At 36.8% G+C, this 17834-nt stretch overlaps 1 protein-coding gene across 6 annotated transcripts in view; it reads left to right on the top strand.

The window, feature by feature from the left end:
• KAT6B (lysine acetyltransferase 6B) overlaps window positions 1-17820 on the top strand; it is a 111663-nt gene extending 93843 nt beyond the window's left edge. For 5 of the 6 annotated variants that reach the window (XM_027649439.1, XM_027649438.1, XM_027649437.1 and 2 more), the window contains exons 13-17: window positions 6981-7212; window positions 9296-9455; window positions 10073-10339; window positions 11553-11853; window positions 13691-17820. In XM_027649439.1, coding sequence (XP_027505240.1) covers window positions 6981-7212; window positions 9296-9455; window positions 10073-10339; window positions 11553-11853; window positions 13691-16176 — 3446 coding nt within the window. In that variant the 3' untranslated portion in view covers window positions 16177-17820. The remainder of the gene's footprint in view (window positions 1-6980; window positions 7213-9295; window positions 9456-10072; window positions 10340-11552; window positions 11854-13690) is intronic. The other variant, XM_027649441.1, reaches the window with a different exon arrangement.
• Window positions 17821-17834: the final 14 nt, after the last annotated feature.

Below are 17834 nucleotides of genomic sequence, written 5' to 3'. Positions count from 1 at the left end.
CCAGCACATACAGATGACACGTTTCATAGGCAAAGGGAAGCTGGTGACAGTTTATTTTATTATGACTTGCTGTATATTGTAGCAGCTCAGTAGCTGTTTTGTGACTGTGAGAACTGACAACCTGATGCTTGTTCTAAGCCAGGTCATTCCTGTTTGTGATTTGAAACCTGATTTTAAAATAGCCTTTCTATGCAGGCAAAGCTTGAGCAAGTTTGGAACCATTTAAGTTTGCTTTTGTGTTTTGCTATGAGGCAAATTACAGTGATAAAAGAGACTTAATGTTGGAAGCCAAGGTTAATAAACTTGAATTTGCTTCGTCGTATGGTTTATTCCCCACTCTGATTTTCAGTCATTACCTATTACAAGCATATCGCCTGACTTTCTGTGTTTAAATATGGTTGGAAAATTATTCAAATGTGACAATACAGTGTTTGTTTTGTGGGTATTTTAATACATAAGCAATAAAATAATGATTTTGCAATGATGCTTCTCGTAAATTTTGATCCTTTGTACTTTAGGAAACGAAGAGTCTTCTTCCATGTAAATGAAATAAAGATTCCCAATACAGAAAAATAGAAATTTTTCTCTTTGAAGCAAGGTACCATGATGATGATCAAGCAATTTTACTAGGACACATTTAAGATGATAGCAAATAGGAAAACTTTATTCTGCTCAGGAGGGTTTCATCAAGACAGCTTCTTCTTGTGCTTTTTAGACTAAGTGCTCTCTTATTCAAAGACCAGTAGTAGGTTGCTAGCCAGTGACAGGGTTACTTCTGAAAGACTCAGGAGCTGTTCTCACCTAGGGACCTCTGCTATGTTACACTTTCTGTGTCGTTCTTGTTTCTGTAAGAGTTGCTCTTATTAAAGAACTAGGTATGTTATGTTTATTAATAATTCTGTGAATATGGAAGTATGGAACAGGATGTAAACATTTCTCAGGAATGAGTATTTGCAGTGAAGCAAATATCTCCTTTTCTTGCATTAAACTACCATCAATGTGATTCTGTTTTTGAAAGAAAGACTGCATTTGATCAGAGCTTTTTTTTAAAAGTAAAAGCTAATCTAATCTGTAGATGATTTTAAGAAGAGTGAAGATACAAGTTTGAATTAAAAAAATTTGAATGGAAAGTTGTGTTCTCTAGAACAGGTAGGATAATCCAAAGTAAGGACTCCGGAATACTCTGGTAGGGCACATCATAGTTTAAAGATGTTTTTCTTTTTGGTTTTTTTTTCCTGTAAAGTAAGTTCTGTCTTGATTACTAGGATATAAAGGACTTTCTTTACTGGTATTTTAACTTTCTTATTCAGAGAGATTAATGTTATTGATTTCCGAGAAAGTGATGTTGGAACATGACTTCTTAAATAAGATCAGAACTGTGTTTGTCTCCAGCATGTTATGTGATTGATACATAAGATACATAAAACTGTTTTCTTGATCACAGACTCTCAGATGAATTTCTTTTCAAATTTTCTGTGTGAACTATTATTTCCAGATTTTTGTAGCAGACAGAAAAATCTGTCCTAGCTGAAAAGTAGGACTCATTAATCCCTACCCTTAGGGTCCACTTTGAAGACTGTTTGTTTTAGTTCTTAGCTTCCATAAGAGGAAAACAAATACATGGATTTGTTGCCAGTAGCATAGGAGAAAGGAACTGCAATTTCTAAGTACTTGTCCAGTTACAGAGTGAGATTCAGTACTGTTTTCCCTTCAGGTATGTTTTTGCTGATTCGGTTTGTGCTGAAGACAATGCAATTCATTGCAATGTAATGCAATGAGGTTTTAAAACAACAGTTTAACATCATACATGATGTTCTCAAAAGAGTGAAGTGCCTCTCTTTGTGGCACTGTTCTCAAAGAACCTGCCTGTCTGTAAGCAGTGAAGTTCAAGGAGAGGAGGAATTGTGTTAGATCAGTGTCCATTGCCTATGGCACTATTGTTTGTGGTGAGGTTGCTATGTCAGATAGTCCCTTAAGGGAGCACATGGATAATAGAACACAGGAAATTATACTGGAGTTTCAGCTGGTGGCCTCTTCTGGAGAAGATTGTGTTGAAGTTGCCTCAGGATGCTCTGGATGGATTATATTCTGGCTGTAGGGAATTTTCAGTAAAATTCAGTACAATTGTATTGACCATTGGAGAAGGCAAGAAATGTTGTGATCCTTTCATAAAAAGAGGAGTGATACACTTACTTATAAGCCAAATATAGCCCTCCATTTCACCTTCTTAGAACATACTCAGCTACAATTATTTATTTTCCAAAGTGTGGGTGCTCTCTGACTGACTATTGGTTACTCTGAAGCTAAACAAAGTAATCTTTGCATTTAATATAAAATACAACTTTTCTAGGACTGTTCTAGGGTATAAAGTTGTTCTAAAATAGAAATAGTAAATATAATTGCATCAAAAATACTTGTTCAAACTTTCATATTATCTAAGTTCCCTAGCTTCTCAGGGGAATAGGAAACCACAAATGAAGTCTTCATTTAATCCTGTGCAATATGCATACCACAGTTTGGGTACTTCTGTGTATAACTGAGCCACAGCATGACCCTACTGTCTTGTGTGAACACAAAAAAGTGTAATTGAAACACCTACATCCAGGTCACAAATTGGTGGGTTTTTTGTTTTCTTTGTTTGCATCAAGGTTAATTCCTTAGCTTACTGAAAACCTAATGCTTCACTTGGTCTTTCTCAGTATGTTATTTAGTCTTTGTTTGCTGCTGCTTTGTATTTCACTGGCCTCTGTGTAGTCCACATTTCTATCATCTTACACCTTTGAGGGCTGTCTTTGCTACAGTATTGAAAGCAAAGGGACAAGTCTATTTCTTCAATAGATAATAAAATTCAATTCAGCTGTCTCAAACTAAATTTAAAACTGTGTTGTGATTTATGCTTAATATATAAAGCTGAGGTAGTGATGTTGAGAAGAATGTATGGTAGGGAAAGAAGGATGTGTCTTGAGGATTTGGGGATATGAGACTTAATGAAATAGCTGCTCATGGCAGTTTGTAACTTGGAGTATGCATAAAACTGCTTTCATGGCACAGGAGTGAAAGGGGGCTGATATGATCCTGATTTTTAGAAGATTTTCAGGAGAGGTACACGTCTGTTCACCTCACATCAGCAGACATGACAATAAAGACTCCTACAAGGGAACACATAGGTAAATGCAGTGAATGGAGGAGGAAGGTGGACTCTGCGCTGCTTGCGAAGGGAAGTGATACTTAACAAATCTTACCAAGTTCTTAGAAAATGCCAAAAAGTGTGGACATTATCCTCATCTGATTGTTTGCATGGAGCCAGATTAATTCTGTTTGCATGTGAGTTTCATGTGGTGTTTGCTAGTTTTAGTTGTCCCTTCGATTTCTCTGTTGGCCACTGTCAGAACAGGGTACTGTTAAGCTGGACTTCTGATCTCATGCTGTTTAATTTGTTTGAAGATACAGAACCAAGCATAACAAAATCAACAGTTAACTAAAAAAGTTTCTGGAGTCTGACACAGATGTATTAAAGTTATTGTTTTTACGTAAGTGTGTTGTGGACACTGCTGTAGCTATTCCAATGGAGTTACTAGGAATGCTGTAGATTGAAATTACAAGGTAATTACAAGTCAGTTTCTTTAAATGTATGTTTTAATGCCTAATTATCTCCTGAATTTGTGTTGAAGGCATAAAATTTATGTATGTTATAATAACTTTCCCCTTTTCAGGTTGCATTTCTTCTAATTGTTTTAAATCTTGAATAAGATAAAACCTTAGTGTTTATAGGGAGGTTTGCATGACAAAAATGGAAGGCTGTAAATTGCATGTGCTGTGTTGCTTCATTATGAAGGATGGAGATAAAGCAAGAAATAAAAATCATTATTGGTATTTCGGCTGTTGGATATTGTGATACTATCATTCATATGCCTAGAAGCTGAGATAGACAACTATTGGTTCTAGATTAGGTATTATATTTTGTTGTGGTTTTCTTTTTTGTGTAGCATACAGTCTGACTTGTTTACACTTGGGGGTGAATTGGGAGCTCTGTTTTGTCCTGTGAGCGTTGCTGTTGTTCATAGTCTGATATCAGGGATTATAGTTTAAAAAAGTTCTTTCAGGTAACCACTTTGAGGCTATCTGTTATTAGGATTAGGTAGACACAGTGAGACTGGGGGTGTCTGTTTAACAGGGGCATACTGTGCTTATTTCAGATGCTTCAGGATATTTACATGAGCTACCAAGATCAGTGTTTTTTGTTTACCTGCAACTTAAATCAATTACTTGGTGTCTCTTGGTAAGTTTAATTTAATAGGTGTCATTCAAATTGCAGAATCTGTTAAGAGATTTTCCATTCAGTGCTTGCTACATGTAGTCAACACTGTTACCTCTGATTTGTATTATTGTAGAATATGAATATCCTGAAAAAGCATAGGTTATATTTTATAATGGTAGGAGAAGAATACTGACAGATGTTACTGCCATCAATGTAAAGTTTCACTGCCTTAATGTAGAGTGAAAACGACCACTAAGAACTAGTTTGTAAATCCCCAGACACAGGAAAGATAACAATGAGCCAGGATATACTATTAAAACTCTAAAGCTACTTGTGGTTGCCTAACTAATGATTCCAAACTCTTGATAGTGGTTTCTTATAAGCTTCATATGATTACCAAGAAAGTATAGGCACAGCCCTGTTATCTATGAGGAAAATGACAGTGGAGGAAGAGGGAAGAGTTTTTGTCAAAGTAACATTAAAGTATAGTGAAACACAAAAATAAGATCTAGGTCTTGCAAACACCGCACAAACACTTTCTGTTAGTGCCCAAGATTTCTTGAATGTGAAGTTGGTAGGGTAAACTGTAAAGTCACTTGAAGCAACTAAGTTCTCATGGATTTATTTTAAAAAAATCTATGTTATTCTCCCTCTCTGTTCCTGTGTTGAGACTTCTATCACTACTTCTACTGCCTCAGTTTTGCGTGTGTGTCTATAGGCAGTGATGTCTCAGTATAAAACTTGTCTTTGTATGTTACAAACAAGCTGATCCAGAATTCTTTCTTGATACAAGTGAAGCTTTGTCAAAAATTATGCAAGATATGCTATATGCTATAGATCTGCTTTTGTGCAGTTGAAATTAAAGCAAAAATTCTTTACCTTCAAACTATTCAGGATGCATTGTGGTTTTGAATGTGAATTTTGGTGTTTCCCGTCAACAGTAGTTGCATGTAGTACCAGGATGTACGAAGATGTATCATCTGGTTATAAAGTAGTTTAATATGCTGCAACTTCAAATGTTAAAACACCTTAATTTTCTTGAGTTTTATGATATTGTTTCTTCTGTAGAACAGAATATTTTACTTGTTGAGTTTCCAGGGGTACCATGCAGATGTAGGCAGGCTTTATGTGGCTGTGTAGAAGTAGGCAGATGTGGGATGGTATTCCTGCTGAAGCTCTAGCATTTTATCATCAATCATGCTAATACATATGAAAAGTGCACTATTTACTTCAGTATCTCTGTTGTTAGTGATCACTTGAAAAAGTAGTCATATGTCTGCTTTTCTGTGTAAATTTTTTTTATACAAACTGGAGGTTAGACTATGATTACCTGTGCATATGTGTCTTCTGAATTCTGTTGTGGACCTTTTGTATGGCATCTGAGAAAGGGAAGACCAGTGTTTCAAGCTGAATATAGAGATATATTTGTGTGTTTTTCATGTTTTGATCTAAGAAAAGAGCTCTGTGTGTATACGGTTTGCATATGGTAGACCATACAGCAAAATAAGGAAAGAGTCACTGCTTCCCTTAAACCTGGATTCTAGTCATATACCTTTAATTTATGCCTAACTTGATTAGGTGAAACTCTGTGAAGAGGTTATGAGGATTTATTTAGCAAATATGACATCACTGTATTAGATTTGTTTTAAAGCAAGCTTTGAAAAATAAAAGGAGTGAAAAACTTGAGGGGAAAAGAAGTATTAATAGGAAGGCACAAGAACTGTATATGTTGGTGGATTCAAAATGATGTTGAGTAACATAACTCCATAAATATAATGCCTGTGCTTACAGTGGAGTAAGCATTTTGTAAGCCTGGTGTATAAGGCCCATGTTTTGGTAGTGTTTCTAAAGGCATGGTATAGAATATGTATCATGGAGGGATGATTTACTATGTAAGGATACGTTTTATTAGTTATTTTTTTCTCTACCCTGAATTAGTTTTGCTGATGACATCTTCTGTTATCTCCAAGAAGGTGTCTTCTACTTCAAATTGTAAAATCCTCTTAAAATTGAAGAGTTAAAAAGGCCTTAGAGCACATATAGAATATAAACCGAAGGGGGAATATTATATAATAGTGATTGGTTACTGTCTTGAAGACTGCAAGCAGGAATTATGTGAATGTTCTTAAAAGTGAATTAAGGGAGATTATTTATTAATTATTTCTCCTAACTAATTCTCCAAGTAATTCATCTTGTGAATTATACGTTACCTCTGAAATACAACTACTAACTGTTTAATCAAAAACTTATGTCACTTGGGGCTTCTTGAAGAAAAATGACTTAACTGATATTACTCATGATACTTCCTCTTGAGATTCTTCTGAAAATTCTTGGCTTCAAATGAGGTAACTCAGGTGTAAAAGTTTCTAAAAAGGCCAGACAGTTATAGCTCTAAATGAGAACATGTATGATGGGACCTGTTCTGGAACGTGTTGGCTTTTTCTCTCCTTCTTGCCTTGTGATTAGAAGAGGGGTTTTGGTTCATGTTTGATTCTCATAATGTAAGAGCCGAGTCTCTCAGAAGGATTTGATCTTTTCCTATGTCACTGTAATGATGAAAAGTCATCTCTTTTATGGGTAGGATTTCCTTAATTGCAAGAGTTTCCAGTAGTTCAGTCAGTCATGCTGATGATCTTTGTATTAATTCCAACTTTCTTAAGGGCTAGTTAAAATTTCTTACTTTTGTTATCTCCATAAAGTATCCTGTTGATTTTTCTTCTAGGCTATTTACTTTCTAGAAGAGAGGGTCAAGCAGGATCCCCTGAAAAGCCATTGTCTGATCTGGGTCGTCTCTCATACTTGGCTTATTGGAAAAGTGTCATATTGGAATACCTGAACTGCCACCATGAAAAACAAATCAGCATCAAAGGAATGAGCCGAGCTACTGGAATGTGTCCACATGATATTGCCACAACCCTGCAGCAACATAGCATGATAGATAAAAGAGAAGATAGGTCAGTGAATCTTGTAAAAAAAAATTTTAAAATACTAAGACAAAACATTCTCTGCTTACAAAACCGTTGATGTGAAAAATGCCTGTGTAAAAGTCTGACTTTAAAATGAGTGATAACCATCTTACTGAAGAAGTCAGTACAGATGGGTCTTGTTAAATGGGGTCTTATATAAGGAGTTTTTCTTCCCGGTGATTTTTCAGATCCTCTTTCGTGTTAATGGTTATTAGAAGTGTGCGACCAGCTCAAAACATTTTCACTTAAGTTAGTTTCATTCAGTATAATCTTCCCTAAGTACAGTTCCTGACTCTTGCTGTGCAAATATTTTGCTTTGAATACCAGTGAGGGATAAATTTGGGGTTGTGTGTGGCAGTCTCTTTCCACACTCCTGTTTTCAGTCACTACTGGATCATGTAAACCGTGGGATCAGATCAGCTCTACGTGAAGTCCTCCTGCTCGAGGTACTGGTAATGCAAGTTTCTGTTTAATGTTACAATCAGTATTGCAAGTCAGTGCACTGAGAAGGTGAGTTTCTGAGTTCCTGTTTTGTGAATATCTTCTTTCTTAACGATCTTGATGGATATTTCAGAATTTAAGTGGGTTGTTGTTCCTGTTTGGGCTGGTTTTTTCCATAAAATGTCTTAAATGACTTTCAATAGTATTTGTGTTTCCGAAGAGCTTCTTAATTCTTTCTGGATATTCCAATCATAGAAACTTTATAATTAAACAAAGCTGCCTTATGAACACTGGGTTGCCAAAAAATAAAATTAAAATCAGGAAAAGGCTGACCTTAGTAGTTTTTATGTGCACCAGCGCTAGTATTCAAAACTAGTAAATTTTGAACTAGTAAGAATGTAAGCTTTTGAAAAGGAGGTTGGCTTTCAGGATGTTGTGATGAGAGTAGTAAGAGAAGTACTGTCATTGTATTAAAACCTTGGCTTTCTGAGGTACTTAGTTATGGACAACCTGAGGACAAATGTGTTTTAAGGGAGAATAAAATACGTATTCATCACTTTTATGCTGCTTCTACCCTGTCACAAATTATTATAGGCTCTGAATACTGACACCCAATTAGAAAATAACTCTTTTTTCACCTACAGAATTTAAAATACTTTATGAACAAGGTCAGTTAGTCTCTTTTCATAGATACTAAAGCTTAGACAGGGACATCAACTGACCTGGCTAAAGGTATCCAGAAGGTCACTGACTGAGACAGGAAAAAAAATTACATCTTTGAAATTTCTGTCAGACACTTACCTTGGGAATTGAGTATGGCTTCTTACTGTTTTCTATATGTTGTTAATTTTTCTTACATGTAGTGAAGTAGAAGTTTGTCACAATTCTGTGAAAAGGGTTCACCTGAATCTGATTTTGTTGTTAAACTTTATCTCAGTGAAAAATAATGTTGTTCCTTAACCAGCCTGGGTTTTACAGCATTTGAAATTCTTCCTAAGTGTTGTTTGGAATTGTATAGTTCTTTGTAACAGAGGAGTTTGGTGGGATATATGCTAGTGTATTAGTATAGTGTCCTATCTTATTAGGCTTTACCTAGTTTTGATTGTAGTTAATTTGAAGTCATTTTGTACTGCATTAGCACAGGACTACAGTACATTTTTATGCTTTGTTAGAAAACTTAAGTTCCTAGCTTACTTTTTTGTCCCATTAACTGACATCTTCAGCTGTAATATTACAACTTTCTCACTTTTGACATGATGATCTCAGTGTTTTATGTCTATGCTTGTATGTAATATTAAAATTGGAGATCATTCTGGCAGTGACACAAATGCCAACACTAAATCTCTTGAATAGAGTAGTCAACTATGAAACCTTTACTTTCCTCTGTGTTGCCCTAGTGATGTTTAATATACAACTTTCACTTCATAAACTCTTGTTTCCTCACTTCCTCTAGTAAACAGTCTCTAGTTTAAGCATGTTATTGCTGTATGTCAGCTCATATTTTTAGTTTGACGTATCCATTTATTCACCCATCTATTTTCACAGGTTGTTGTGCAAAAGGATTTAAACTGTAGAAAGGCTGTTTTAGGTGATCACTTTCTAAATTAAATTACTGTTTATTTGATTGTAGATTTGTAATTATTAGAAGGGAAAAGCTGATTTCAAGTCATATGGAGAAACTGAAAGCAAATCCACGCATCAATGAAGTAGATCCTGAAAGCTTGAGATGGACTCCTTTGTTAGTTTCTAATGCTGCAGTTTCTGAAGAAGAGAGAGAAGCAGAAAAGGAGGTAATATCAGAGACTTCTGAATTTCTTTTCCTTTGGATTTCATAACTCCAAATATTCAACTTTAGGCTGCCTTAAATAGAGCAGGTTTTGCTTTGACCTCTGCGCTTAGCGGTAGAAGGTACTGACACTGTAGTGCAGAATTTCTGGGAGCTGTGCAGCAAGATCTTTGAGGTAACTTTGAGAGGATGAATATGAAAACTTAAAATGTGAATCACTTGTCGTGGAGCTGTATTTATCACTCTTGAGGTAGTCAAAGAGCATGTAATCAGATCAAATTTGGTGCAGAGCTCAGGGGCTGCACTGTCAATCGATTCTTTGTGTTCTGAACTTGCTGAAAGTGATCCAGTCAGTGGGCATGTAATGTAGTGCTGAAGGACTTAAATCAATTCGCTGCATCATTAATGGTGCTAAATATCCCATGAAATGCAATCTTCTTTGGTTTGTTATCTGTTAACTGTTGTACAGGAGCTACTAGATGATTCAGCTGAAATGTTGTTGCTAGGTTAGCCAGGAGTGCTAATCAGAGTTGACTTACTTTAACTATTTAGCTGAACACAAAGGATATGGCTAAGTAAATGCTGTTTCAATGACCTGCTATTTTAACCTCGACCCTTCAGGCTGAGCGTCTTATGGAACAAGCTAGCTGCTGGGAAAAGGAAGAGCAAGAAATATTCTCCACAAGAACTAACAGTAGGCAATCACCTGCAAAAGTACAATCTAAAAATAAATATTTGCGATCTCCAGAAAGTTTGGCAGTGGTGGGGGAGCGAGGGCAATCCACAGAACAATCTAAAGAAAGCAGTGAGGAGGATGCCGGGGATGAGAATCAACAGAGTTCGCCTCCCCGGCTGACAAAGCCACAGTCACTGGCCATAAAAAGAAAGGTGTGTTACTTCAATGGTTTGGTTTAAAGTCATTTGTCTCTGATTTCAGTCAAATGGTTGTCATCAAAATAACAATCTGTTTTCTTACAAACATTAATTAGACTGTTTTAATCCTTTCTGTGTTATTTGGACACTTAACAACTCCTCTCTTCTCTTTTTTTTTTTTTCCCCTCCATTCAACTTTTTATCTTTTGGATGTTTCATGGAACTATAAAATATTAGTGACACAAAAAAATCAGAATTTCTTGTTAATTTTTAAACTAGTGATTGCCCTCTGCTGTTTGGCATTGGTATTGGTTCAATATATGAATGGTTCTTCTTTTTGTACTAGAATGGAGTCCAGCTTGAGGGGTTTGTCTTTTTATTGTTTTTTTCATATAGGAACTCCTTAAAGTGGAGTACTGTTTCTCAGAAGAAATGCTGTTAAAAGGGTTTTTTTAGCCATATTCTTCTAATTTACAGGAGATCTAAATGTTAAATTCTGATTACTGCTGTATTTGCACAGTTCTTAATTTCTTTGAAAAGTCAGCTCTTTGAGTGGCTTAAATTAGGAAATGTAAGAATCCCAAAATTTTAAAACACTCACCTTAGCCTGTGTATTTAGGCATCTCAGGTGAGAATTGGGAAATTGGAGTGTCCCTTTAGTTATACTTTAAAAGAGCAAACTTTAAAGTAACTGTAAATCTCTGAGAATGCATAATAATAGAAAAAAAACCTTGAACAGGTTTTTTTTTTTTTTTAAAGCAGCCAACTGTAGGATTCTTGACATGCACTTCTTTGCTGTTATCTATTTTTCTGTGTACATACTTATTTCTAAAAATAGCAGAAACCTGAAATGTAGAAGTATAAGCTTTGATACTTGTGAAGGTTGTTGGGGAATTGTAAATCTACAGAGGAAAAACGTGTAAGTACAATTTAAGTAATAGTGCTGTGAATATTATTTGACAGAAGAAGGCAAAAGGCACTTCAATATGAAGAAAATTCTAGTCTTAATTTTCACCTAGAGAAAGCTTTGGGTACATGTATACATACCTGTTCTAAGTGTTTAGACATTTTGCTTTTAGATTCTGTCTACATTTGAATTTGATGCAATGTAAGGTGTTTTTTGAATGAGTAAATAGATTTTGTAAACTCACTCTACAAAAATTTATGTCCAGAATCAGCTAACAAATGGGAATGTAAGAAGAGTTACATTTGTGGAATTATTTTTCAGAGGCCTTTCATACTGAAAAAGAAAAGGGGCCGTAAACGCAGACGGATAAATAGCAGTGTTACAACAGAGACAATTTCTGAAACAACAGAGGTGTTGAACGAGCCATTTGATAACTCAGATGAAGAGCGTCCCATGCCACAGCTGGAACCCACCTGTGAGATGGATGGAGAAGATGATGACTTGAAACCTGTGATTAGAAAAGCTTTTGAGTATCAACCCGGGCAGCAGAAACAGGAGGAGGAAGAGGAACAGAACAAGGAGAAAGATACCCATTGCTACAGGAGTGATGAAAATTGCACAGGTAGACTTAAAATGTTCTTATCTTTGTAAAATTAATTTGGTTGGGTGGCCTTCAAAGGAAGTGTTTATTTTTGTCATAAATCTGGAAATTTTTATTGTATTTAACCATTTCGGTCTTAAAATCTTATGTTCTTAAAAATGCTCTCTGCATTAATCTCACGTCGTTTATTAGAACTCAAAAGTCAGTGGTGGCTTCAGATTTTTTGTTTTGTTTTTTATTATGTTTAGTTCTGCTATTCCTGACCCATTAATATTATAATTTGCTTTTCATGTTCATGAAACAAGTGTTTTCCAGTCTGAGCCATTGCAGTCCTTGTCATATTGTCAAAACCAACTGTTATATCCCTACAACAGGGCCTTTCGTACTCAACAGAGCAAAGAGAATCACTGGAATATTGTCTAATATAGTTTTTGTATCCTTGATAGAGGGTACAAGCAAAAAGTAAGATTTGATTTACACAAATATCTTCCTATTCAGCATTGCTGGTAATTCAGTGAAATGTTTGTTGCTTCTGTGGCACAATATATCCTCAGAACCAGAGTCCCTATTTCTTTCCCCACACAAGAGATGGGCAGTTTTAACTGTGTTCTTTCAAAGCTGCTTATCTAGTTTGATTTCAAGGATATTTCTTGTCAGAAAAGCTAATGGATGAATAGTGAAACTACTAATGAGCTATTCTGAATGTACACTCATCCCTTGACCTCCTGGCTCTCAAATTATGCTTATAAATTTCAATTCCAGAATGAATTACTAGATTCTCAGATCTGTGTATTTTCTCTAAGAAACAAGTAGGTACTACTTCAGTATTTTTCTGATTGCGTGGGAAGTTTCATCTTTGTGATCCTCAGTTGAGGGATCATGCGCTGATTTCTATTTTAAACAGCTTTTATGTGACCAGAGCAACTGTGTTGGTGCTGTTACAAACCTGTGCACAGGTGCATTAGAATATTACCACTTTTTCCTGCTTCTCAACAGAAATTAATTAAACTAGAAGTAGCAGGTTTTGAGTGTTCCATCTATGTCCCAGCAGTCAGGTTTCCACTGTTTTAACTAGACTGATGTTGTGTACTTGCCCGTGGACCAGTTCATCACATTAACTGACTGTAGGAGTGCTATAACAATAAAGGAGTGTCACTAAAGCCATTACACTCCCAAGTGCAGCATGTTGTATCTTGATACTTCTCCCTTTTTCTGGTGTACACGTAAGTGGTATCTGGAGAGAAAGGAAAGAGGTGAATGTGTTTGGGTACCTTTTTTATAGTCAATGGATTGATTTAGTATTCTGATGCACTCTATTTAATTTCAATTATCTTTTGCCTTCTATCATCTATTGTGAACTGTGCCATGATATGTTGCCCATGAGAAGATACTATAATGAACCACTTTTTTTCAGTGTTGGTACTAAAACATGATTATATGTTTATTATGGCTTGTCCTCCAGAATGGTCAGACAGGAAACTCTAGACTCTCACTGTCAAAGAAGATGAATATACATTAAATCAGTGTCTGTATAAAGTGATGGCATAGTTGAAAATCAAATATTTGGACAATATTTGCTTTAGTTTACATGTCATTTAAATCTCTGGGGTTCTCCTAGTGTATAAATGGTGGTTTTGATAGCCACTGTTAAAAGGCCACCAAACAATAGCATGTCTGAGTAGGCTGTGTTTAAGCTGTAGATACTATATCCTTCCATTGTGGTTTGAGATCTGTTTATAGCTCATTTCTTGGTTTCTTAATACGTTTTGATTTTATAAATTACTTTTGGGTTTATATTTGAAAATATTGATTAGTTTGTGCAAGCTAAGACTTTCTTTTTCTCTATTGCCTCCCAAAGATAATACAGAGGATGTAGCTGTGTTGGAAGAAAGCACTAAAGACAATCTTGAACCTTTAAAGAGTAAGCAGGGTTGGCCCAAAGGAGTTAAGCGTGGTCCATCTAAATGGAGGCAAAGCAAAGAAAGAAAACCTGGCTTTAAGCTTAATTTATACACTCCACCCGAGACTCCTCTGGAGCCTGACTATCAGGTGCTGGTGGAAGAACAAAAGGAAGTGGCTGAAGACAAGCCCTGCTCAGTTCCTGCTGTTACGGAGGAAGCTGTTAAAGAACCCCTTGAAGTATTGCCACCACCAGAGGATGAGGTGAAAGAGGTAGAACCTGAACCTCTGCATCCACCCAGTGAACCCTTCGAAAAACAAGAAAATGATACCATGAATGCTGGGGAAGAAGAAAGGAGTATAGAAGGTGGTGGAATCAATTCAAAAGATCAAGAAAAAGACAAAGCAGAAGAAGTGTTTGTGCAAAAAGAGGAGTCCGTGCATTTGGATGATCAGGAGGAAGAGGAGGAGGAGGATGAAGAACCTTCTCACAATGAAGATCATGATGCAGATGATGAAGATGATAGCCACATGGGTTCAACAGAAGCAGAGAAAGAGGAATTGCCTGGTGAAGCTTTCAAGGAAATGCTGGAAACACAACAATCTTTTTTAGACGTGAATGTTCAAACTGGTAATTCGAATCAGGAGGAGTTAATGGATTGTGGTGTTGACCTTGCAGCTGATGAGTGTGAAAGTGACCAGAAAGAACTTGCTACGGATTCAGACCCAGTGCCTGAATCCGATGATGATCATACAGGTAACAACCAGGACCAAAAAGCTGGTGAAGAATTACATTCCGATTTCAAGGGAGAGAGTACTGAGACCATGGAGATAGACTCAGAGACAGTTCAAGCAGTACAGTCTCTAACCCAAGAAGCAAGTGAACACGAAGATACATTTCAGGACTGTGCAGAGACTCAAGAGGCCTGTAGAAGTTTGCAGAACTATGCCCATAATGACCAAAGTCCCCAAATGACCACACTGGATGACTGTCAGCAGTCTGACCACAGTAGCCCAGTTTCATCTGTGCACTCTCATCCCAGCCAGTCAGTTCGTTCTGTTAATAGTCCAAATGTTGCTCCTTTAGAGAACAGCTATGCTCAGATCAGCCCAGATCAAAGTGCCATTTCTGTGCCGTCTCTACAGAACATGGAGACCAGCCCAATGATGGATGTTCCCTCAGTTTCTGATCATTCGCAACAAGTTGTGGATAGTGGGTTTAGTGATTTAGGAAGTATTGAGAGCACAACAGAAAACTATGAAAACCCAAGCAGTTACGATTCTACAATGGGTAATAGTATCTGTGGAAACAACTCTTCTCAAAACAGTTGCTCGTACAGTAGCCTTACATCTAGTAACCTAACACAGAGTAGCTGTGCAGTGACCCAGCAGATGTCTAGCATTAATGGAAGCTGCAGTATGATGCAACAAGCAAACATCAATTCTCCTCCCACTTGTAATGTAAAATCTCCCCAAGGTTGTGTTGTTGAAAGGCCTCCCAGCAGCAACCAACAGTTATCCCAGTGCAGCATGGCTGCTAATTTTACACCACCTATGCAGTTAACCGAAATCCCTGAGACTAGCAATGCCAACATTGGATTATATGAAAGAATGGGGCAGAGTGAATTTGGAGCAGGGCATTACTCACAGCCATCTGCCACCTTCAGCCTTGCCAAGCTGCAACAGTTAACTAATACGCTTATGGATCATTCTTTGCCTTACAGCCATTCAGCTGCTGTAACTTCCTATGCAAACAGTGCCTCTTTGTCTGCCCCCCTAAGTAACACAGGGCTTGTTCAGCTTTCTCAGTCTCCACATGCTGTTCCTGGAGGACCCCAAGCACAGGCTACCATGACTCCTCCCCCCAACCTTACTCCTCCTCCCATGAATTTGCCACCTCCCCTTTTGCAGCGTAATATGACTTCATCGAATATTGGAATATCCCACACCCAAAGACTGCAGACTCAGATGACTGGCAAAGGTCATGTTTCTGTAAGAACCAAATCCACGCCTCTGCCACCGGCTGCTGCAGCCCATCAGCCACAAATTTATGGGCGTGCTTCACAGACTGTGGCCATGCAAGGGCCTGCACGGACCTTAACAATGCAGCGTGGTATGAACATGAGTGTAAATTTGATGCCAGCCCCAGCTTATAATGTCAATTCAGTGAACATGAATATGAATACCCTTAACGCTATGAATGGTTATAGCATGTCCCAGCCAATGATGAATAGTGGCTATCACAGTAATCATGGGTATATGAATCAAACCCCCCAGTACCCTATGCAGATGCAGATGGGAATGATGGGAACTCAGCCATATGCACAGCAGCCAATGCAGACAGCACCCCACAGTAACATGATGTACACTCCTCCAGGCCATCATGGCTACATGAATACAGGCATGTCTAAACAGTCTCTCAATGGATCCTACATGAGAAGGTAGGCCCTTGGGAGAGACACACTACCAAACTGGCGTATTGGATTGATCTGCACAAATACCTTTTTGGAGAATACGATTTCAAAACCAGCAATTGGTGTGAATGCAAAAACATTTGTTGGCACCATTTAAAAGCTGTATGCAGCAGAAAGCCTTATACAAGTTTTTCTTTATTTCTTATTTTGGTTTTTTTGGTTGTTTGTTTGGGTTTTTTGTTTTGTTTTTTTAACTTTGTGAGATTTAACTTCTCTTTGGGGGGAATTAGATGGTTTTCCATTTTCTGTTTATTTCATTGAGCTTGAAGTTCTCTGGAAAGGAAGAACTCTTTCTTTGAACTGCAATTACACAGCAGCTGATGGTTCAGAGCCATTTTATGTGCCTGCTCCCATTAAAAATGTGGATAAATAGACTCCAAAACTATCAGACAGTACTGGATCATGAGCTTTTTCTCTCTCCTTTCCCCACATGTAAATGCCTTTTAGCAGTTCTTTTATTGTATTATTTTGTTTCTGAAGGTGACACTTCTGCATGCCGCTAATGTCTTTGTTAGTGACAGTGCATTTTGTAGTACTGTACAAGTGTTGTGCTTAACAGTAAGCCATTTCTTAATTTTTTTGCCTTGATTAGGTTACCCTAGTTTGAAGGGTGAAAAACTCAGAACTATATTTTTGTTAATTATAAAACTTGTAAAAATAATAAAAAAAGCTGCAAAAGCTATTCACATTTTGGTTAGTTCAAAGGGTTTTATTGCTGTATGTTTAGTGTAAAGTTGAGACTCTTTTCCATTTTTGTGACCAGTTTCTTTGGGGCTGGGGTAGGAAAAAAGGCAGCTTTCTGTTTTATAAATACTGTTATGTTTTTTTGTTGATTGAAACATCTCAGTGTTTATTTGTCAAGTTTTGAAACATTTTCGTATATGTCCAAATACTTGGCAGGATTTAAAAAAAAAAAAAAGTAGTGAATTTGGTGTAAAGTTGCTATTTTATGGAAATGCCTCTAACTTTACATTTTCATTCCATCTGTAGATTTTTCTATCTTTATAAAATATTGGAGTTATTTTTTAAGGGAAAAAATAGAGCAGTAGCGTGTGAATAGCTCAAACTAAGCTTACAGATCGCATGTAAAAAGGCAAAAGTTATTTGTGTCTGTTTATATTGCTTCCTTTTTTGTAGCCTTTGTACCTGTACAGAGTGACTGTAAGGGCCGAACAGAAGAGGCTTGATACATGTAAAAATAGGACCCAGTGACACTCTTGTATTTATCTGTTATCTTTTTAGTCAGTCACTTAAAAAAAAAATCCACAAAAAACCCACCCAAGCAACAAAAATAAAAACTGCAAAAAACAACCCCCCCCAAGCTGTACATTTTAACATAAAATAAATTATGATGAGCCATTTTTAGCCTCTTGTGTCTTGTCATAGTTTGATGTTGCATGGGAATTACCTCCTGAAACAGTGTTTGTTACGGTGCTCTCACATGCTTGATCTAAAGCCCATTAAAGTTGGTGGGGTTTGGATTAGGCTGTTAGAGCCTAAGTGTAGGTTACTCATCATAATTGCATACACCTTGTGAAAATAAAGAGTATCTAAGATTATTTTTTTAAATAATCTTAATAAAATATTGAATAAATATGTATTTAATACGCTAAAAGGTTGTCGATATTT

This window comes from Corapipo altera, unplaced genomic scaffold (genome assembly GCF_003945725.1).
Source record: "Corapipo altera isolate COAL_440 unplaced genomic scaffold, ASM394572v1 53, whole genome shotgun sequence".
Taxonomy (NCBI): domain Eukaryota; kingdom Metazoa; phylum Chordata; class Aves; order Passeriformes; family Pipridae; genus Corapipo; species Corapipo altera.
The sequence above is the reverse complement of the archived record's forward strand: the minus strand, read 5'-3'. Positions and strand labels throughout refer to the sequence as shown.